We start from the raw sequence: 24896 nt of genomic DNA on the forward strand, positions 1-24896 counted from the left end.
CAACGCAATCATAGGTTTAAAACGTTGTTTTCAATTTAGTAGATATAAAAAGATGTGGTATGAGTGCCGCAATGAGACAACTCTCCATCTAAGTCACAATTTATAAAAGTAAACCATTACAGGTCAAAGTACGGTCTTTAACACGGAGCCTTGGCTCAAACCGAACAGCAAGATATAAAGGGCCCCAAAAATTACTAGTGTAAAACCACTCAAAAGGGAAAACCAGCGGTCTAATCTATATAAAAAACGAGAAACACTTTAATATGAACCACATCAACAAACGACAACTAATGAACATCAGATTCCTGACTTAGGAGAGGTGCAAACAATTGCAGCGGGTTTAAACGTTTTAATGGTACCAAACATTCACCCTTAGGAAACAATAGGGTAACATTGTATTTATAATACCCCGTTCTAGATAGTAAAATATGACCCCTTCAAATTCAAGGAGAAAAAAACATAATAACCCAATTTCAAACAATTTAGCTGAAAATGCAACCCCGTGTGTCGGAACATACCCGCCCCGGTATCATAAATATAGTGAGTATCCCCCGGGTAGATGTAGAATGGCCATTGGGGAAGTGTCACACAAAACAACCATTTCATGTATAGATTTACTTACCGTTTTGGTTGTTTCAAAAGGTGTCCCAGTCACCCATCGGATAGGGGAATCAGTATAAAAAGAAATCAGAGTATGTGTTTAAGTGATAAATATGACAAATTGCCATATTCAACATGTTCAATACAATATAAGCTAATGACGATAGTTTTTTTTAATTTTACGTGGACCCGAAACTGTGCAATGTACCAATTAAAATTAATGATCAACATTAGTACGGCCGAAGCAATTTCTTTGCATGTATAAAGGCATAAATAAGTAATTGCACTTTTTCTATAGAATGAAGGGTAGACCATTTTTTCTCTTAATTTTGCCATACTGTTACATGGGCAATAAAAAAAAACAGTTTTGCACCTTTCGACAACCCATGTGCCCAACAGGTACTTGTTTTTGTCTTGGATAGTCAGGATTTTGCCCGAACTCTGAGACTCCCCTAATCACAGAAATGTTGGATGTAACTGTGCCAGAGAGTACAAGAAGCTCACTCTCTGAATAGTGTGGCTTTCTTTTTGTTATTTCCATCAGATCTACGTGGAAAGTATTCCGTCCCGTTTTGTTTACATAGGGAGACACCGCTGCGCATGCTTCGATGAAACGAAAGTACGTTGCTAAGGTATTTATATCTTAAGGATGGTCGTAAGATAAGACTTAAGATCAATGACTCACTATGATTTGTGCCCCTCCCCCTCCTTAAACTATCATTATCAATAACTTTAACATGTTGACTATACCATCATTTTAAAGTCAGTTAACCATGACTTAGGTGAAGATGGAGGATGTCAAATATTAATCAAATAATCAAATAATTCATTATTTCAAACTGACATCATGTAATGCATTTATTAACAAATGTTCTCTAAGTCTATCCTTCATGTCGATCACATTCTATAGATATTAAAGGTATATGTCCATTTGTTCTGTCTGGTCGATCACATTCTATAGATATTAAAGGTATATTTCCATTTGTTCTGTCTGAATTTCTATGATTTGTACTATTTTCTGTCAATAAAGCTGTATTCACATTATTTAAATCATGTTTCTGTTCGACGTTGTCATGTTTATTCATCGAATTATTAATCAAAGCTGACGTATGTCCTTGGAGCGAATTTTCATTTTCCTCTTCGTGTATCTGAAACGACAGTAGAATCACAGAACAATAATACAAAAAGTTCAATTGAAATATTTACATAAAGTCAGTACAATTGGTAAGGAAGTTTAACAAGTAAACACATGATTTTAAATAAGCATGCATTTATCCTCAGCTAAAATTCAATAATGTTACAATGAAAAAACATCACATATAGTAATGTTTGACAACAACAATGTAACATACAACTAATAAGCTTTGCTAAATCAATAAAATCTAAACCCTACTTGACAAGTAGGATGAAGCACGTTGTAATGGTATAAGAACTATTATTATACCTTTTTGAAATGACGAACACGTTGTCTGATTTGCTGTGAGTGCACGTGTCTCTCAACTTATTATAGACATGTTTAGTCTGTTTTGGATCTTACGGCATAAGACACGTCGCTAAATATGTAATACATAGGTTTATATAATGTTGTATTATATATTATTGAGAGATGAAACTTAAATAAAATATTGAATTGAAAAATTGAATTGTAACCTAACTATGCCCTATTCCATATGTTTTTAATTATTCCAGGAGTTACTCCATGATTAGTGACGAATATATAAAGCTGGAGACGGTTTACCAGGTCTATGGTTTCCGTCTCACTCAGGTTGGAGAACATTAGATTACCTACGGAATAATTTGAAAGCATTAACTATGTTCGGATTTTGTTACACTTAACGTCTTGTCTTATTTGGTTTTTTTTTTTTGCCTTTCCAACGTTTTTTATAGTATTGTATTTTCAAACATTTTGACATCGAGCATCACTTAGACGACATATATTGACGAAATGCACATCTGGTCCAAAAAGATTGGTTCCGTTAATGTACAGTAGTATATAATCATCAAACCAAAGAGACCAGGGTTATTTGAAAAGAGTCCTTTATTTGACAGAAACACATGTTATATTATTTTTCACATTTTGTACTATAACTATTATTATTTACTTCTTTATGAGCCTTGTATAATCTACCATCCATTCTGTTTCGGTATATATTTATACAAAATGTAATCGGTAAATAAGTAAGAGAAGAAATACCATATACAATTTGATTGAACTATAATTTATCATACGACGAATTAAAATTGAATGCCTCGTTTTTGTATGTTTGTCTCATTCAAAATCCTGTCATGTTATATGTTATATGCAACCTTTTACCATTTCTCTATTATAATTAAAAAAATTAGCAAAGTAAATGATTTACCAATTGAAATATTACTATGATGCTAAATCATAAAAAAAAAGTATTAACAAAATTGATCGAACTAAACGATATGTTAAAAAAGGGTACATAAGACATAAAGCTTTATTTAGAGTCGGTATAAGCATTGCAAGTACAAACATAAGCTCTGAAGCGCTTTTAAAACCGACATAAAACAAGTAAAACAAAACATGCATATCAAGTGATGCACACACATATATATTCTTTATTCCAAAAGCAATACTGCTTATAGGTATTAAGTCCATCAACATTGACAAAGTCAAACCGTTAGACTTTATCAACAATCGAATACAACTTGAATGTACATATTTGGTAGTTTGAAAATAAAATATATTAAACTATAACATTCTTACCTCTATTTTTTTATAAATATATCCAAATTTCATAACTTTTTTAACAGATTTTGGCAAAAAGAAAAAGAATTCATCCACCGCCGATATCAAATACAATGGATTTGATTCTTCTGGTTTTGTATAACCTACAAGAAATAAATTCAAAACATGAGAAGGTAGTTAAAATAGTTCCTACCTAAAGCTTAAACAATGGGTTCTGACAAAAAGTATACACATATGGTTTGCCAACTACAATTACAAATGTAATCTCCTAAACAAGTCGTTACTTCTTTGATATTTCCATGGGAACAATCAATAGACTACTTAGAGTTTATCCATCAACTGACAAAAATCGTCAATTATGCGCGCCTTTATGACGTTATTTACCTGATAGAGGTGCCTGTATCCCTGCACTATTAACGTGAATCAAGAGTTTTAGTGATCGTCATTGTGCAGGGTACACTAGAAATAATGTTTGTTCCGTAGGTACTTAATCACAATTCCCTGATAACAGCAGTGCTGATTGTCAAATAATTCGTGCAATATAGCATAATAGTTTTCCAACCACATGCTCAACATTGGAACGGAAGTGACGATGCCTCTAAACCCACGAATGATGTTCACTTAAACCAAAGTTTTTGACGGAAACCCATCGAACTCGAAAGTTGTCTATTACATTTTACTGTTATGGAAAGTGTGTATCATAGACTACCGCTATATGTTTGGTTTGTCCTGCAAGTCTTTCATTGCTCATCACACTGTCGATACGAGGATTCTTATCTGTTTTGAAGAATGTGAAGAGTACCTTGCATGATCAACAGAAAACATGTACGCATCCGACGATCCCGAATTTGTAATAGTTTTTAGTTAACCAACGTATTTTAGTTCGCAGTGTTTATTTTTATTATTGCTCAGACAAAAATTCTCACTTCCGATTCTAACATGCATGCATTTTCAGGATTATCACTGGCAATGTCTAGTGTAGACGAAACTGCTAACCCGTTTATATATGACCATTGTTCACATATGTAGTTTATGTTTGATTTGTGATTCTTAATCAATGGTTTTCTAGATCGTGTTTTAATGATGTTGCTGGTATTTGTTTCCCCTGTTCATTTTTTTCTTTTCCGATTGTGCAGTGCATCTTTTTACTTGTCTTACAATAAATACAGACATATACTTTACCTGTCAGAAAGCTAATTATACTACCAACTATCATTACAGTAAATATACCAATCACTCCAAACCATGGATAGGCAATTGAGTAAAAATAGTCTATACCACTCCTACAATACAAGTTCTACGACATATCATTACAGAAAATACTAATATTTGAATTACTAAAACACTAAGTAGGTAATTGCATGAAACTTATATATTTCACCTGAACCAAAATACCCCGGTACTGGTTCTACGCCTTAGAACGTATTGATGACAAAACTATGGGTATTTAATCGAATAAAAGTATAATTAAATCTTTCCAATGTATAAAAAAAACAACCTAAAATATACCATTCACCCAAATAATAAAACAACGATGGATCAGAAAAAAAACTATGCCAATGCAGAATTCTAAGAAACATTCTACACATATCCCTAATAGTAAGTTATGAACACTTTTAAAGTACTACATCCTCTATTTCCTTGCCTTTTCGCAGACAGTATATATGACGTCTGTACAATAAATCTGTTGAATCTACGCTTAGAAGAAATGATTATATTGTAAGGTTGTAACAAGCTTTGGATAAGCTTTCATGTAGATTGACAGCGGTGCTTTCATATCAGTAGTTTAAGTCTTTATTAGATTTAGTTTTTTTTTATCTACTTTAGAACTTCGTGCCGATATGATCAGGCAAGTCCTCTTTAACTGATTTGTACAGTTCTTATGTTGCCTAGTTAGTAATTTCTCACAAATCAAGAGCCTTAAATGAAAGGATCATCGTTGGTTGCTGTCTGTCATACTTCTTTTTGTGTATTGTTTTTGGTCAATCTCGTTTTATCTTGTACATTTTTTCGCATATTTTGTCATGCAGGTGCTGTTGATAAAGCATTAGGAAAATTATAGTTTTCAGTTATATTCATTTTGAAAAGTAGTATGAGCGCGCCTTAAGAGCATTATTGATATGTGAATTTAACCCTATGCAATTTTGTATGTGTCCTTGTCAGTTTTATCTCTTCTAAATTGTTCTATTATTCATCCAAACCAAAACCTATACATACGGTATATTATCTGTTTCAGGAATGTCTGTAGTTAATATATCAGATTCTACATAATAAGGCATCGAGACTGGCGATGTCATGTTGTACATTGCTGATATGTTCCTTAGAGGTAGGTAACACTTATCAACAGGTGCTGATGGCAATGGCACTGCTTGCCGTACGTTTGGTGACGTGTATTGGCCTGTAATTATCCACGTAATAAGAGCTATTCCAGATAATGTACCAAGGATAGCACCCTGCAGCAACGAAAAAAATGAAAAAATCCTCAGTAATAAAAACAGTACTTTTGCATATTTGATATATTCAATAGTGTTTATTCACTATTCACCTCCATATCAAGCTAGATATTAATACCATGCAAAATATCACAACCAATATCATCGAATTTGTTTTTTCTCACATCAATCTGATTAAAATATAGATGTGTGTGTCCAAACTTTGCTTGCAATGATCTTTATTAAAACCTCCCACTTTCTGCTTTAAAGACCTTCTCATTAGAATCCTCTGGTTTTGTCGAATTAATACACACCTTCCAAAATGTTAAGGCTGAAATTTCATTGTATTACTTACTGACACGAGAGTAAAACGGAGTGTTGTCAGATCGTTGCAAGCAAACCTTAGACACTTGATATGTATTCTTGCGTATTGTTATTCATTTACTTTTCTACATTCGCTAGAGGTATAGGGGGAGGGTTGAGATCTCATAAACATGTTTAACCCCGCCGCATTTTTGCGGCTGTCCCAAGTCAGGAGCCTCTGGCCTTAGTTAGTCTTGTATTATTTTTGATTTTAGTTTCTTGTGTACAATTTGGAGTTTAGTATGGCGTTCATTATCACTGAACTAATATATATTTGTTAAGGAGCCAGCTGAATGACGCCTCCGGGTGTGGGAAGTTCTCGCTACATTGAAGACCAGTTGGCGACCTTCTGCTGTTGTCTTTTATATGGTCGGGTTTTTGTCTCTTTGACACATTCCCCATTTCCCATTCTCAATTTTATTATATTAACTCTTTTACATTTCTATGTATATAATTGATTAAAAGCAACCGCGTGGAGACCTTGTATATTTCATAAGTGATTAGAGGCGGGGTTTATTTCAAAACATGCTTAATAGCGATGTTACGTAAATTGTAAAAACACCACGGTTTTGAGGAGATTTGTGAAAGGTTTCAACAGACGAAGAAATTGATGATGAACAATTGAAATAAAGTCATAAAACACATTTACAGCTAACAAGTTATAACTGTTGTCATTTTCTGTTCGTTCTAACCCCATATGCACTTTAATGTTCTCACATATATTGTATTTGGTCACGTTATGTAACTTATATTATCAGATTGGTTTCATATCAAATAACAACAAGGACCCAATCATGATTTAAACTGACTCTTTATTTGAAATGATAAGTTGTGATCCCAATATGACAATTATATATCTAAGCATTAATGTAACTACGTCATTTAATAAGGTATGCATTAGGAATACATATTAAACCTTTTTTAAAGGTTTAAAACTAATAATTTAACATTAAAATGTTATTCATGTTTGATTATAAATAGGCGTTCTTTATATTTGCAATAATTATTTATTAACATTCGTCATAACATGCATAATAGAAACAAACATTCTTCTGATTTAACTAACCTTAGCATTAGCCCATGGACAGAAACAACCAAGAAGAAACAATCCAGTTAATGGACCTCCAACAATTGCTAATATAGTACCTCCTATCTGAAAATAAATTGCAAACTTCACTAGTAGATCTTTAAAATTCACCAAGATAACGTGGTGAATCAACCTTTTCAAATACTGTGAAAAAAAGTTTTTAAATTTCACCCGATCAAGGGTAAACGTTTATTTTCAAATGTCAATGTAATATTACGAAAAAAGTAAGTATCTAATCATTGATACACAAATTGTGGCATCTTTTACAGTTACAAAATCTGTAAATTCATGTACACCATTTATAAATTTAAAACCTCCCGAAAGATACCATGCTCATATAGGTTGCTGTCTTTTTGACATATTCTCCATTTCGATTCTCAGTTTTCTTATAACTTATTACGCGTTTTGTATACATACGATTCATCAGTTACCACGAAGTTGGAGTGCATAGGAAACCAAAAATGTTATATATGAAGAGAATTGATAGAAGAGCCAACCATAAAGACATCATTTCTCTATTCATTGTACAATCTATTGTTTTTACTTTATCTTATTGGTTTCTACAAGACTCACGAATATATACATTGTTAATCTGTGACCTATACTTTCATCCATTGATTGTATTTCGTGTTATTATATTACTGTCAGCAGAACATGCTTATAATTATGATATTTAGTCTTAAATTGTCCATTATTGCAATTTATATAACTGTTCCTAAGTATTAGGTTCTTTTAATGTGTTTAAGTGTGTTTTTCTCTAAATGCTTTCCTTTTTATTGTATATACCACATGTGCTATTTGAATTGGAATAGTCAAAACCATAGCATTATTACGAACATCCAATCACATACACACACATACACAGAACTGGTAAAGATAAATGTGTCTGTTGGTCCCTACCTGTGTTAAAGTACCTCCAATAATAGAAACCAACAGAGCCATAGAAATTGCAACAAGACCAAATACTATTACTGAAATAAAAGTTATCCATTAGATGCATGTATTTGTTATCATCATATCAATATCAGAGATTCTACAATTTTTAGAAGTTATTCAAGTTGTTTCACAATAACCTACAAAACTTAGTAAGTCGTATCATTTTTAATTCGAGTTATAACATAAATATATTGTATTTGTAAAATAATCTTTCCAAAGTAAAACAGTAGAAAATGCAATAGGCATTATACTATAGTTCTTATCTTCTATGTGGTCTTGTCTCTGGTAGAGAGTTTTCTCATTGACAAGCATATCACATCTTCTTTTGTTATATTTAACTAATTTAGGTATGTTACATTATTGAGTAAAATGCAAAAGGCAAGCCAAATAACACATACAGATTGATATAACAGCAATGTAGTGATCGATGTTAAAGAAATCGTCGTTACGGTTATTTTTATACATTACAATAATAAATTACCTGCAACTTTAGAAATAATGGTTGCCTTAAATTCAGACATTGATTTCGTATGAGGTTTTACTATATCCTGCCAGAACAAAGCTGATAAACTGCTGAGACCTGACGATAATGTACTAAAATTTAGAAATAGATGATAATATATTTTGTTAATCAGGGAGAGACTTAATCCGACAAATTATGTTTCTGTCGGGTTTAAAGAATGACGAAAGGTAGCATGTATCGCTTCATGAGCAAGCCTAACCATTGACTATAAATATAAAATATAATGATAACTGTTGACATCATAATTCTCTTTATCATCAATATTACATAACTCCGGTTGCATGCAATGATTCTTGTAAAGCTTCAGATTATATGGGTAGTTATAGAAATGTGTCTCTGTTTGTATTGTTCTGATCGTTCCTGGACAATTGGTAAAGACTGTCAGACTATGTCTACAGAGGAGAACACACCATAAAGGAAGTGTAAACGCACTGGTTGATGTTGCTGAGGGTCTATGTAAAGTAAGGAGACATGGCATAATTGTCAATAAGACCACTATTCAACAGTCAAATTAACGTGAAATTAATCTATGTAACGATATTAGATTTATGTTTTGAGACTTTTTTTTCACTTGTTTTTTTTTTTTTAATTATAATACAATTGTACTATATATTTAGTACAACACCAGTTCCTTATGTCATTTTCGTACGCTCTTAAGATGAATGCATCATTGTAATTGACTCATGAATGTGTATGACCCGACACAATACCCCATGCTGCGTAAGCGATATCTTAAGAAATTAATGAACCAAATGTTGATGCCAGAATAAAAAGATAATTGTATGAAAAATTCGTTTAAGGGATTTGGTTGACCATTCTTCTTTCAAAGAAATGATATTGCAAAAACAATTGTATTCGAAATACTCAATGAATTGTAAGTAAGCATTGTATGCCAACAAGAGCAAAAGTCATTTAAATGATGTGCATTTTCATTATTAAAGATCTTTAAGCATTGGTTTATATAACATAAAAACACAATCGTTGTTTGTATTATGTATTGTTCTTTTCTTATATTTCAGAAGATGTTTATCAACACCCACTGTGTGTATTTCTTGTATAATCGATTTTGTTATTTACCTCAGTGATGCGCTAAATAATGAAGCCATAAATAATCCGGGCATTCCTGGAACCCTATTGAAGATATCCATTACCATGTAAGGAATTATCTACAAAAGAGTTAAATGACGCCATATATTATCCTGACATCCCTAGAACCCCATTAAACATATACGGGATTATCTACAAATAGTAAAATGAAGCCATGAAAAGTACTGGCATCCCTTGGATCATAATTAAACCTATACTTTACCATGTACGGGATTATTTATAACCCAGTTACATCCCATTAAGAACTTGTATTTCAAACATAATTAAAGATGAATTATTTTTTATAGGTCTACTATTGTTCGCTGTAAAACATTTTGCAGTAAATTGTTCTTTCAGGTATTGGTTGTAAATATTGTTTCGAAATGTGTAACTATAAATACAAATGTATGGACATTTTCTTTAATGCTTTGAAATAAAGTAATTTGTTTTTATTTATGTCTTTTAATTCACTCGAATATTTAAATTTAGTAGTTGGTTCTGTCATCAAATCATTGGGAAGACCAAAGTATTGGACATTGGCATAATGGTAACTTACAAACAATTCTATTACGATGATAATGTATTGTGTTGTAACAGTTGTTTGGGTCGCAATCATAAATATCGAAACTGTAATAATGTATTGTGAAATAGAAGACAATAGTTTTGTTAACTCTGAGGATAATACTTTCCGTCCTCACTTCCTTGTCTATGACTAATTATCAAATTATGCATGTCCAGCATATATTCTTAATGTGGAGTAGAAACTGAAACGCCTCATGTGCAAAGAACATTGGAAAGCAGGCAAATAATTGACATTTGTTAAAAAAAACCTTACTAGGGACAGATTATTATTATTCAGTTCTAAACAGGGTTGTTTTATTTTGTTTTGTAAACGCTAAAATCTTACCATTTTCTCCCTCAGGTTAAAATGTTTGAGAAAATGTATAATGTTTATTAATTCTAAATATCCTTTGATTTCTGTTTAATTTGTCTGACAACTTTTTTAAATTCAAGAGTAAGAAATTATTAATATTTTTTTTTTCTGTTTTTAAAGTCCATTTGAATATTATTTGTACATCAGTGTATTATGACATCTGCAAAGTTTTCAAAAGAAGTGTCGACACATGAACATTTTTAATTTCCTTACCTGGTTAGGATTTGTAATTTGTTTTGATTTTAGGGGGTCGCATCCTAATGTGTTGTAATAAGAGTAAGCAACAATCCCTTCAAAGCAGGCCATTGAAACTGTTATCAAAAACACCGGAGACACAATCAGCATTACTCTAGAATAAATGTATTTCAATATTAGTGAAGAATTATATACTGAATTTAGTATAATTTATCATGCATACTTTTGACTACCTCCTGAGCAAATAATGGTTTCTTGAATAACATTACCCCCCCCCCCCCCTCTATTTCTTTTGTAGTTAACTATCGATTTGCACAGCAAGACAATCTTTCATGAAAAATCCAGATCATCACACAAGTGTCCATAAAGACGTCATTGAAGTCACTAGGTTCTGATGGATGACAATAACGTTGAACTTCATTACTATTTTCAACATGAACATTTTGTAACGTACGTTACTATCACCAAATTCTATACTTTGTAACGATATGACGTGGCTGTTTACCTATACATCCTGTCATTGTGCTATGTCTGCTTGTTTTGTTCACACATCGCTTGCAATATACTGGAATTTTATGCGACTGTCATACAAGTTAGAGGTTTAGCTAGCTATAAAACTATATTTAATCTACTATTTTTTACTAACGAAAATCTATGTACCAACTCAGGAGTATGACATGTGTTATCCATTCATTTGGTATTTGGCCAATTAATTACGAATTTTCAGTTTCAAATTTTCCTCGGCGTTCAGTATATTTATTATTTTACTTTAAGGTACCATCATTCATATCTTTTAAATCAGAATTTTGCAACGTATATTTTCAGTTATCAAAATCGGAATGTTATAACGTGCGTTAATAACATCCCAAAATGACAGACACCAAATGCACTCATATATATTTGAATATGAAAAATAAACGATTTCTTTTATTATCTCGGATGGGGTTTTGTATCAATTTTTGTAGTTGCCAATTCTCTTTAATAGGACATTTGTTTGTTTGTTTTGTTCACACATCGTTGTCAATAGAATGGAGTTTTATATGCGACTGTCATTTAAATGAATGGGTAAGCTAGCTATAAAACCAGTTTTAATTCACTATTATCGACAAAAGCTAATGTCGGTACCAAATCAGGAATATGACAGTTGTTATTCATTCGTTTGATGTTTTAGCTCTTGATTTTTACATTTGATTAGGGACTTTTCGGGTTTTTTTTATAATTCTATTGTTTACGCGTATTTCCGATCGAGTGAGGCAAGTTCTTTACAAATGATTTGCTCAATTTGTTCTAATATTGTATTGTTACACCACTGGCATACGTTAGAGAGATGATTAAATGCTCACAAACAGGTTTAATCCTGCTTCAACCTGGTTTTGTCAAAGGGTTACGTTTGGTAAACGACCTTTTATTATTTCTTGACGGGAAGAGATTTGAAATAGCACGACGATGCACAGCAAGCACAGATGTTACAATAAAAACAATCACACAGTGAAAGCAATGTTCATATAGGCACAGATATTGTTGATATGATCCCGGAATTCATACAGAAAAAAAAGTTCATTGATAGATCAAATATTTTTTTCAGAAACTTGTCTATACCTTTTAGCATCTTTCAGGGTTGGTGTAGAACAAATTCTCTGTACAGATGCTTGATCAAAGATCATTCCGGTACCTTTGATGATACTGCCGACAAATAAATTCCAGAATGTATGACGTCTAGTTATATCAGTATCCCATCTGCAAACATATTGCCATTATTGTTCTCGAAACAAAATACGTATACCTTCATTATGATTTTTATATAAATAAAGATAATACTAAGGGGACGACCATTCGATATTCTGGGGGGGGGGGGCAGGAAGATTTTGAAAAAAAATAACTTGGCCTTGATAATCAAAAAAATAAATGGTTTGTTCTGTGGTAGTTTGAAAATAAATTACCTGACTTGCAATGTAATTGAAAATAAATAACTCAACAGGTCTAATCGAGAGTATGAGATGGCACCAGATTCTTCATAAATTCAAAAATCGGGAAACTCTTCCCACTTTTTTTTTAAATAATAAAAGTAGAAATACTATTTGAATATACTTGAATGTCTAAAAAAAATGGTTTCATTTAACTTGAGGTACATGTATATTGTCTCAGGAAACCTTACCTCACTTTTTAACAGGGCCGTAACTACATTGAGGCAAATGCCTCATGTAGGAAATTTCAAAACCAAACGCTTGTCTCCATATCAAATTGTGTTCACGGAGAGTGCCTTGCAAGAAGCAAGTTCTGTTTTCCCCAGACGTAGCCCTGATTTTTCGGGATCAATGTTTCTTATTTATTTGTCTTTTGTTCATTGAATGTCCTTCTGTATTTTGTTAGTGTTGCATTCCTTTTGTACAGTAATCTAGTAATTTTGTTATGAACTTGATCACGAGTTTAAAAAATACAGCAGCCACAAACTTAACTACGTGAATTCCATTTTTGCTTTATCGTGCACATTGGTCTTTTGATGCTACTAGAAACTTAAGTCTTACACTGAATTTATACATTTTGCTTTTAGAAAAAAATATTGTCAAAAAATTATTAAAACAAAACTTGCATTTTCAGATTATAAAAGGGTTTTTCGGAACACCCAGAAAACATGATTTTGCATCATTTGTTCTATAGCTTCTTGGGCCTTCAGTGGCTACAAAACCCTTCAAAAAAATGTGCCTCGCTTCGCTTAGCCACATATGTTTTCCAATACTTTAAAAAAAAAAGGCTAGTTACAACCAAACTTTAATACTATGTATGTATGCAATACATGTGTATGCAGTTGGAAGTATAACAGTTTCATTTCTGCAGAGGATGATTATTAATTCTGATTAAATGGTACATAATGACTTGACTATACATGTATTATTTATAATAAACAAATCATTTAAAAATTGTATGTTTTCCAATATCATAAATATAGTTGTGAAAATGTATAACAGTCCCTTGCTTTAATGAAAATGAAAAATCTTGCTTCAATAGTGCAGAAAATGAATAATCTGTCCTTTTAGTTTACGAAAATAAATAACCGATTAAAACAAATCCTCCTGCAAAACAGGATATCAAATGGTCGTCCCCTAACAATGAACACCGTCCTTTTCTGTATCTTGATATCTTTATCTTTAACGGGAATCTTAATACAAACATTTATGATAAAAGAGATGATTTTTCATTTCCTATTGTTAATTATTCATTTCTAGAAGGTGACGTTCCCCTTTCACCATCTTATGGTGTTTATATATCTCAAAGTGTTCGATTCGCTCGTGAATTTAACAAAGTATATAATTTCAACGAAACAAATTTCTGTATTCCTGAACAAATTTTACATCAGGGTTTCCGATATCACAAACTAGTCAAAACATTTACTTAATTTTACCATCGGTACAAGGACATCATTCGTAAACAAAAATCAACATGCAGACATCTTATACGTTCAACTATTTTATCGTAATATTCTTCACAAAATGTCAGCATTTACCTGAAAAGCTTACCAAACCTCAAACAGTCTTATTCTGAAAGGATATAGTTACGATACTGTTGGCAAGTCATTAATGATTGCATATGTTGGTATTAATATTGATTCACTCATAGAGTCTTTGCATCGGAAATGAACACATTTATTCTAAAACCAGTTGTTAGCCTGATACGGGCTATGTTCTTTAATATAACTTATGATGATATGATACTAAGCCCATAATGGGAGAGATTGCACTTGATTTTGATATGCTGAAGACATACTCTATCAATCAGTTCAATTGAGATCTGGAGCTAGCATGTCAGCACAGTGGTCAGCACTTCGGTGTTGACATAAATATCAATTAAATATATAAAAAAATAAAGATGTGGTATGATTGCCAATGAAACAACTCTCCACATGAGACCAAAATGACACAGAAATCAACAACTATAGGTCACTGTACGGCCTTCAACAATGAGCAAAGCCCATATCGCATTGTCCGCTAACAAAGGCCCCGCAGTGACAATGTAAAACAATTCAAACGAGAAAACTAACTGCCTAATTTATGTACAAAAAACTGAACGAAAAACATATATGTAACACATAAACAAACGACAAATTACAGGCTCCTGACTAGGAACAGGCACATATATACAGAATGTGGCGTGGTTAAACATGTTACATGGTCATTTTTATAAATTTATTGTCACAAAAGGTATGAATTATTCGAAAGACTGAGGATTGTCTTATGCTAGGCACAGATTACCTGAGCCGTATTTGGCACAACGTTTTGGAATTCTTAGGTCCTCAATACTCTTCAACTTGTTTGGCTTTCTAACTATTTTGATTTGAGCGTCACTGGTGAGTCTTATGTAGACGCAATGCACGTCTTGTGTATCAAATTATACGCCAGGTACCTTTGATAACTATCAGTAACTGCTTGTAGTCCTCTGTTCATTTATGTATCATTGTCATTTTGCTTAGTTTCTTTAATTACTTATTCTGACATCGGACTCGGACTTCTTTTAAACTGAAGTTTACTGTGCATACTGTAATGAGATTCTTAATTTTACATTTGCTAAAGGTATAGAGAGAGGGCTGAGATCTCACAAAACATGTTTAACCCCGCCGCATATTTCAGCCTGTCCCAAGTCAGAAGCCTCTGGTCTATGGGTTGGTTGTTGTTTCTTTGACATACTCAACATTTCCATTCTCAATTCTATTTAGCAAAATATTTCCCTTCCATTGAAAATAAAATGGTCAACTAAATAATCATGTTTTTAAATGAGCATGTATTTATCATTGTAATATTAGTTAGGTATATAACTTAATTCATAATATTATTATCTTTGTCTTCAATATATATAACTTCCTTAAATGTGCACAATAAAAATCATCTTGAGTTCTTAATATATAGTTTTATGAACACTTAAAAACCCACTAAAGGTCATCATTCACTATCGACTACAAGTAGTTATAAAATATTTAAAAAAAAAATTTAAACATTGATTTTAATTCATCAATGGGAACGTAATAGATTTTGACCTTGGCCTTCAGTAAGTCATATAGTACTTCAAGTATTTTTAGATATTACCCAATGCGGTTAAAAATATTTTTCAGAAACTATCAATACAGTCACATACTTTTAAGAAACTTACTCTACATAGTAAGTCAAGTATTTTTAGATATTAGCCAACGCAGTAAAAAATATTTTTTAGAAGCCAACAATACATACTTTTAAGAAACCCAATCTATATAGTACTTCAAATATTGTTGATATTACCTATTGCAGTTAAAACATTTTTTTAAAGAGAAGGACAATGCATTCTTTGAAAAAACCCAAAAAACTCTGATTTAAAAAGAAAACAAACAAAAATAACAATTTGATGTTGTTGTCATTTAAATACTTGACAATTGGATATTCAGATATTTATCAAAATAGGTAGACGTTCATTTGAATGAATAATTTGTATTCCTATTGGAGCAAATCGTGTTCCTTCTAACACCAACATGTTTCTTACTTATATTGTGTATCATGCCCAGCGTTGTATTTTTCCCGGATTTTGATTGGCTAATGAACGTCGTAAAATGAAATCATAGCACCGAGTGTTACTAACCCATAAACCGGAAGTTGCTACCATTAACCCAGGGGGGGGGGCTTCACTTCATTTTCCTGAGCCCCATGGGGTTGTTACAATTAAACATTGAATTATGTAAATAATCTTTGATATCTGTAATTAGATATGTTATCACATAACGATTTTGTTCTAATGTGTCTATGATTTGCATTCATTTCTGTAAATGTATCACTTGGCTACAATATCGTCAATGCATGGGACTATGCCAGATGACCCATGTTATGTCACATCGTCTATGACGGAAAGCGCACATCATAATTTATAATATCTTCCAAAGTTTTTTTAGCCATATTTTAGCGATTGTAAATTTTGACAAATAGTTTCAAATGTATTATATTTTTATGATTGAATCTCAAAAATCATGTCATAAAGTTATCATACTATCAAACGCGGTAGAGAGTAGAAATCTTCCAGTGGCCCAGGAGTGTTATAAATAAATTCCAGTACCAACAACACTGAAGACCTACATTATAATACTGTTACAGTAGTACAAATAAGATAGAGTACCATATACTTACACGAAAAAGTTTAGTCGGCCATTATCATTGGCTATACTCCATGTTGATTTCACCCCTCCACTTAATATTGTACCCTGAAATGTAAAACGAGTTTATGCTCGAAAATAAGCCTTTTGATTGGATTAAATAAATATTCTTATTCTTATTCTATTGGTATTTCTGAAACAAGGGTGCCAATGTTTATTCAAACTCTCCTACGTTTACTTTTGCAGTGTGGCGACCTTAAAAAATACTTCTATATTAATCTGAAAAATCAACAATTTAATTCAGGTAAATAATAATCAAGGATACGAGGTTTCATAACTATGTATAACAGACGCGCCTTTCATCTACATAAGACAGTGGAAGCGGTTTCAAAACAGTTTGAAAACCAAATCGAATAATCATTTGAAGGGTATCAGATTAGTTACAGTTACGGAATATATACATTGTGGTAGTTATTCCAAAATCCTACAAAAAATATTTAAACTCCTAATGTATCAAAGTAATTTCTTTCATTACTGGAGTGCATTAAATTTTTTTCTTATTTTCCACATCAGAAATTACTATAGTAGGAACTATATAATACTTAATCGTAATGTGTGAAGATTTGTGTTTCTAACAGTTTCCAAATAATATATACCAAAAGGCAGATATGTCTAATTATATGTTTTGCTGTTTGTTTGGGAAACATATGATATTACATGTAATTAGCATTTGGAATTTGAATAATGTCCACGTACTTGGATCAAAAATGCCGTTATACCAACTACCATTATTAAACTCTGGAAGACATCTGTCCATATAACAGCTTTTATTCCACCCTACAATAAGAAAAATATCATCATATCAAATATAATAAACATTTACTCCAAGGTGGCTATGTTTAATCCTGGTACCTTTGATAATTATTTAAGACATGGAAAATCGAAGTCCTGATAAGATTGCACTGTATCAAATAAAAGATAACGTTAAAAATCACTAAGATAAACGTGTTTTGTTGCCATTGCTCTAATGAATTTTTAAAATGATAGTATTAATAATGATAATTGTTATCTACATTCAAAATTGGTAAAACACAAAAAATCACAGTTGAATATGACAGTTGGTTTCCGTTCGTTGGATGTGTTTGAGCTTTTGATAAGGGACTGTCCGATTTTAAATTTTCTTGGAGTAATGTTTAACTGTTATTTTCCCTTCTTATCAATAAATTTAATAAATCATACCACAGACGTATATATTACAGCAGCAACGGCTACAATCACAATCGAGGCAATCTGTGGAAACCCCATTACTGAAAAGAGGCATTATTCTATAGTACGTACACACATATTGATATCTATATGGCAATACTTTTATGAGAACAGAAGAAGGAAGACAATTACGTTGAAGATAAACAGTCGGGAACAAAACGACAGTCTACAAAAAACTAAACAGAAAACAAAAGATTGAACAAGAAGAATCTAATTGAAAACTGGAATGAGCTCATGTACTCCAAGCAGGTACTCTGCCTCATTAATTGTAACTGTTTTGTTGATGATTTCAAGCAATCATAAGAAAAGGATTTTTAATTTTATACATCACTTTACAATATTGTGATCAAAATTCTTTTACACTATGCAAGGACTGTATATATTTTGTTTCTATGATTACCTACCGATAACAGCGTCTTTGAGCAAAAAAAGATGAATTAACGTTTATAGGTAATATACTTTTCAAACAAAGCGGGATATTTGAAGAAAAAAATGACTTTTATATATAAACATTGAGATAACAATGAAAAAATATTCGTAAAGATTGTCACTCCTCTTCAAGGTCAATTCTGAAAATATAATGACTTTGTATAGATGTATTGTTAGTCTGAATGGTATTTTATTGCATATATAAATCGTTTATGAACAGGAGATATTATTTCGATAGTGTCTTCGTTGGATTTACTTTTGTATCCAGATCTAATAAATATCCTTATATCTTACATACACATGACTAGGAACACTCTGAGGAAAGGTTAACTACATATAACAGTTCTTGCTTTTCTTATTTATGATCTTAATGGTTATCCCCACATATCTATACCTTTGGCATCCCCATTGAATCCCTATGCGTTCAGTATGAAGTTAGATGAGATGAATTAAATATGGTTAATACAGTAGGATGTTTCTCAGCTTCCCTGTAATCATCTCGCTATGTCTTCTTCTCTAATAATAATTGGCTCATAACGTCCTTGGTTAAAGAATATTATTCAAAATAAAAAGCTTACATGTTCATTCATTCATATTATACCATTTATTTTTCTATTATCTTAACAACTTATTTTTGGTGATATTGAAAATGTGAGATGATTTAATGGAATTATCTACATTTGCATACGAACCTGCCTCTAATGCAATTGCTGGCCCGTATAATACGATCCCCATATATATAGTCTGAAAAGTGAATACTAACTATTAACAAAAAAAATCGTATAGTAACCTTTATGCGACTACATTGTTTTAAACTGTGAGCTTCTGATTAATTTATACATGTAAATGTTTACCCTCTGGTAGTTTGCGTTGGTTACAGGAGGATAGCAAAACACATAATATTGATAAACTATCCGTTGAATTTAGAAATTATCAAGAAACTAAAGACAACTTTTAACTTATATAGATTTGGCAATAACACATGTATAGATTATCTTAGCCGTATTTAGAACAATTTTTTTGGAATTTTGGGTTCGTAATGCTCTTCAACTTTGTACTTGTTTGGCTTTATAACTATTTTGATCTGAGCGTCATTGATGCGTCTTATGTGCGTCTGGCGTAATTAAACATACGCCTGGTACCTTTGATAACTATTTAAACATCTGGGTCGAAACCACTGCTGGTGGACGTTTCGTCCCCGAGGGTATCACCAGCCCAGTAGTCAGCACTTCTGTTTTGACATGAATATCATTCATATGGTATTTTTTTTTTATAAATTCCCTGTTTACAAAAGTATTTTTTTTTTTTAAATACTACGAAATTTCTGATCCCAGACATAGATTACCTTCACCGTATTTGGAATAACGTTTTGAAATTTTGGGTCCTCAATGCTCATCAACTTTGAACTTGTTTGGTTTTATAACTATTTTGATCTGAGAGTCACTGAAGAGTCTTATGTAGACGAAACGCGCGTCTGGCGTTATCAAAGTCTGGTACCTTTGATAACTGTATACATTCAGTAGATACTTACGTAATGAATCATTCCAAGCATAGTACCGAACATGCGCACAGCATGTGACTCAAATCGTAATTCCAAATACTGAAAAATAGAAAATGGTTCTTTGATTGTTAACTCAAAATTCCCTTCGACAGAGGCATAATATACCAAAGAAACAATAACAATGCAAAAGTCGAAATACTTAAAATAGATAATTAAAATGATATATAGATAAATAGATATCATAGGGAGAGAAATACTGTAACAATTTGAAATACAAATCGAATTTTCATAAAAAAAACTACTATAATCTACATTTAAATAAAACTTTAGTTTTAGCAATATTTCTATCATTTTTGGTTATTCATTTTTATAAAACAGCAAGTGTTCAATCTAGATATATTTTCACAGAATATACGTAAATGGATTGTTTTGTCGAATTCTTTGTTTAAAGGCATCAAATAGTATAAATAGTCATCTTTAGAATGATACAGCTTACTTTCTAGAGGAAATGAGGAAAATTACACTCATTAAGTTTTGTTATTTTTTGCATACGAAAATCGTTTATGTGTAATATTAAAATACTGCAAACCTCATAAGCGCTCGTGATTTTCAGTGGGTGAATTAAAGGCACCATCAGTTTAATCGAGAGTAAATTGGCAATAAACCATCCAAAGGCCCACATAATGTTCTGTATACCAAATACATATATTTCTGCAGGTGTTCCGAGCATCATAATAGAGGATTCAAATGAAACTATTAAGGAGATGGCGACAGGAATTATTGACATTCTCCGGTTTCCAAGATGATATTCTGAAGTGGTCATTTGTTTCCCACCTGACAGGGCATGAAAGATTCCGATGCTGATTGATAACACTACAACCCCAGTAAACACTATATAATCTGCCACGTGGAAAAACCGAGACTCCATATTTGATATGTTTACTGAAATAACACAAATCGAATTTTCATGAATAATTTATAAAACATCATGTAAATGTGAATCATAATGATTTAACTGAAAGTAGAAATATGATCATTAAAACTCAGTATATTAGAAACTTAAAGAGAGAAACTGTTTACATTGATCATTTAATTATTGGTTTGCTCTATGGTTTTAGTAATATCATAGTTTTTAGTTTTAAAGATGTGTAGATGGTGCATTCGTGTATTGAAAATAAAATGCTAAATAATCAAATGAAAGGGATGTTTGAATTTATTTCAGTATCTGTTATATAAACTTTTTGAAGCAGTACTGCAAATGATTCAATTCTAGTTTCAAATCTTTATATAGCATGTGTACTTATTGGTAATTTAGTCTTAGGTGCATGAATCTCTACATTAATGGTTATTGGCTTTAAACTAGCTGTCTGTAACTGCGTACTCTCAGAGCTGTCCATAGTGTTTTTTTGTTGTTAGGATGTACAAGTACACGGTTACCCCACCATATTCTGTATGTATGTGTCAATCCCAAATCAGGAGCCGGTAATTCAGTGGTTGTCGTTTGTTGCTGTATTATTTATTTATTTATCGTTCATTTTTTGTACATTAATTATGCCGTTAGTTTTCTTGTTTGAATTGTTTTACGTTTGTGATTTTTGGGTCTTTTTATTGCTGATTTTGCGGTATTGGATTGGTCGAAGGCCGTGTGAAAACATTTGCGTATTGAATTTTCTTTTTGTTTTACATTTTAGTAGCAAGTCAAGAGTAACACAATGGGTGTCATTTATAGAGCAATATCCTTTGGTTTGATTTCCATGGAGACCTGTTTGTAGGTTTCGGTGCAACAAAATGCTATGACTTATCTCCCTATTTTGTAGTTGTTTGAAAAAAGACCAAATATGTTGGGGTTTTTTCAGTCACTGAATTCTGAAACCATGTTGTTTAAGCATAACTATGCAAATATACTGACAGTGGAACACAGTACGTTAAGCTTTCTTTAAGTAACACCAATCAGTCTTTATAAAGTTATTCGTTTTTGTTATGCTTGTATATTGTTTTGGTGATCTATTATTATAGAGCCAATATGTTTCCCTTTACTAATTTTTACTATGTATTTTAATATGATTGTAATTCCACTGATCGCGCGAGTATGATGATTAGGCGGAGTATTAGGTCAAAACAAACTGGGTTAACTTTGTCAGATCTTCATCTCCTGTCCAAAGCCAGAAAACTTTCTGTGGCTATCTTGTGTTGTATCTAAATGCTGTTCGTCATTTTAAGAATTTGATGAAAATTTAGGTTGTCTCTTTAAAATAATGTAGGAATTATATTTTATGTTACTTCCATGGTTAGATTATCGCAATTTCTATGAGAGTATGGGTGAGTAAAAGCTTGTTTGGTACATACACAGGATAACAGAGGTCACAACAAAATGTCATTTTCAGTAAACACAAAAATATTAAACCTACTTCTCATAAATGATAAATGTATAGGTACCAGATTCTCATAAATACATAATGTCCATATGTTGAATATGTACTAGTCTCTCACTCAACGACTATACTAAATCAACCACCAGCACCCCACTATTCTGAGAGAAACGCAGACGTACAAGGAATGTGCTTATCTTTAATAGGCAGCAGGCTTAAATAAATACGTAATGTCCTTGTCAATAAAACGAAATGAAAACTTGACATTTATTCCATTAATGTAGCATCATAACGGTTCATATTCCAGCTGAAGGGAAAATTCCATTTGTATAGATTGTACTACATGAAGGTGATGTGTGTCGGTTGTGGAAAGATGGCGTGTAATTGACAATGTACAACTCGAACTGAGTAAGTACTTTGTGTAGGCGAATTGTATCTGTTTTTAAATGATGGCAAGAAATCCATTTGGACAGCTTGTATACAAATTGTGTGAAGATGGATTATGTATGCTTTTTAATGATGGCGTGTATTCTATTTGTAAACTTCATATTGTAAGAAGTCGAGTTGTGTCTGTTTTCTTTTTAATAATAACGTGTATACTATTTGTACACCATGTATTGTATAAATACGAGTTGTGTCTGTTTTCTTTTTAATAATAACGTGTATACTATTTGTACACCATGTATTGTATGAATACGAGTTGTGTCTGTTTTCTTTTTAATAATAACGTGTATACTATTTGTACAGCATGTATTGTATGAATACGAGTTGTGTCTGTTTTCTTTTTAATAATAACGTGTATACTATTTGTACATCATGTATTGTATGAATACGAGTTGTGTCTGTTTTCTTTTTAATAATAACGTGTATACTATTTGTACAGCATGTATTGTATGAATACGAGTTGTGTCTGTTTTTAAATAAATTATTCATTGTTAGTTTTCTAACATCCCGGTGCAAATGTTTTGTAATAATGACGTGTATTCTATTTGTACAGCAGCTATTGTTTGAAGTTGAGTTGTATCTGTGTTTGAATTGTGGTGTGTAATTTATTAGCTCGGTATGTACTGCATGTCGGTTTGATTAATAGCTGATGATGAAATGGTTTCAAGCGTTATGCAGTAAACCACTTTTACATATAGTTTTAGTGCTCCTTTAATCGTTTCAATGATAATTGATGAGTCTTGTGTAGACGAAACGCGCGTCTGGCGTACTAAATTATAATCCTGGAACCTTTGATAACTATATAATCTTACTTACAGTTTTTTATTTCTACTTTTAAGCAGATCGATTGTTTGACTTATTAAGATCACAAGTAATTATATTTAAATCTGTCCATTAAACTTTAATAAAAACATGGTCTTTTAAAAGTGAATGTGAAAAGAAAATCAAAACCAAATTAGCATATAGTATTTGTCTTGAATACACTAAATCAACAACTCTTTGAACAGAAACGCCCACAAAAAATAACATATTACTCTTTCTTAAATACTTTTGTATAGACATGAATTCTGCAAATCATATAACACATAGCTTTTTACATCCCACTGTATACATGGTATACATGATATATACGAAAATAGAGCTAATGATATTAATTCATAACACATTATTTATCTATCACATACCTTTTAAATATTCAGCAAATTATAACCACTAACAGCATAATTGAAATGTTTTGAAATGATATTTGATCTGTAGTTTCGAAATTGAAGCGTCTTTGTTGTCATAATAAAGTTTTGATTTAAATAATTCCTACCAGAAATGTTAATATACCGAGAGTGCTAAACCTAATTATTAACCCTGGTTCACAACTAATTTTATCGATTCGTCAGTCATGCATTATTCGTTCAAGTCTATACATTAAAGATCAAGTTTCTTAAAACGATATCGTTTTATTTAAATCTCACATTTATAAATAAAACTAATAGTTAAGGAAATCTTCAAATTTAAATTTAGACTTATTTTATTGAGTAGATATATACAGCCTTATACATGTTGTATGTATGTCTTAGATACAGCCTGACATGTATTTCGTAAGTACTATTTTTTTCAAATAAAAGATAATAACCTTTGTGTATTTTGTTTAATCAAATTCTTAACATTAATAACTTTGATGTTAAAGATCTAGATTGGCGTAAAACTATATCTATATATAACATGTTTGGTTTTTTCTTCTTTCAGTTTGTCTTTCTTTGAGAAATTAACGACACAAAACCAAATTTAAATATATTTGGGGTTGTATCAACAAAGTACAGACAATCTGGGAAATAAATCAAACACATGTATTGTTAATATTCTTCGGCAGTCTCATTGTTACACAAACAATAAGAAAACCACGGGATAGTCTACTAGATAA

At 31.7% G+C, this 24896-nt stretch overlaps 1 protein-coding gene across 1 annotated transcript; it reads right to left on the reverse strand.

Moving 5' to 3' along the window:
• Positions 1 to 1429: 1429 nt before the first annotated feature.
• Positions 1430 to 24353, reverse strand: LOC139517824 (sodium-coupled monocarboxylate transporter 1-like). Its single transcript, XM_071309266.1, has 17 exons — positions 24166 to 24353; positions 20758 to 21110; positions 20199 to 20267; positions 19360 to 19411; positions 18212 to 18279; positions 17729 to 17809; positions 17007 to 17080; positions 12469 to 12606; positions 10888 to 11023; positions 9732 to 9820; positions 8613 to 8725; positions 8096 to 8166; positions 7175 to 7261; positions 5531 to 5766; positions 4496 to 4596; positions 3332 to 3456; positions 1430 to 1748 (listed from the first exon to the last, which is right to left on the reverse strand). Exons 2-17 carry the CDS (start codon positions 21094 to 21096, stop codon positions 1482 to 1484), a joined length of 2046 nt encoding a protein of 681 aa, XP_071165367.1. The 5' UTR covers positions 21097 to 21110; positions 24166 to 24353; the 3' UTR covers positions 1430 to 1481.
• Positions 24354 to 24896: the final 543 nt, after the last annotated feature.

Source organism: Mytilus edulis, chromosome 3, assembly GCF_963676685.1.
Source record: "Mytilus edulis chromosome 3, xbMytEdul2.2, whole genome shotgun sequence".
NCBI lineage: Eukaryota > Metazoa > Mollusca > Bivalvia > Mytilida > Mytilidae > Mytilus > Mytilus edulis.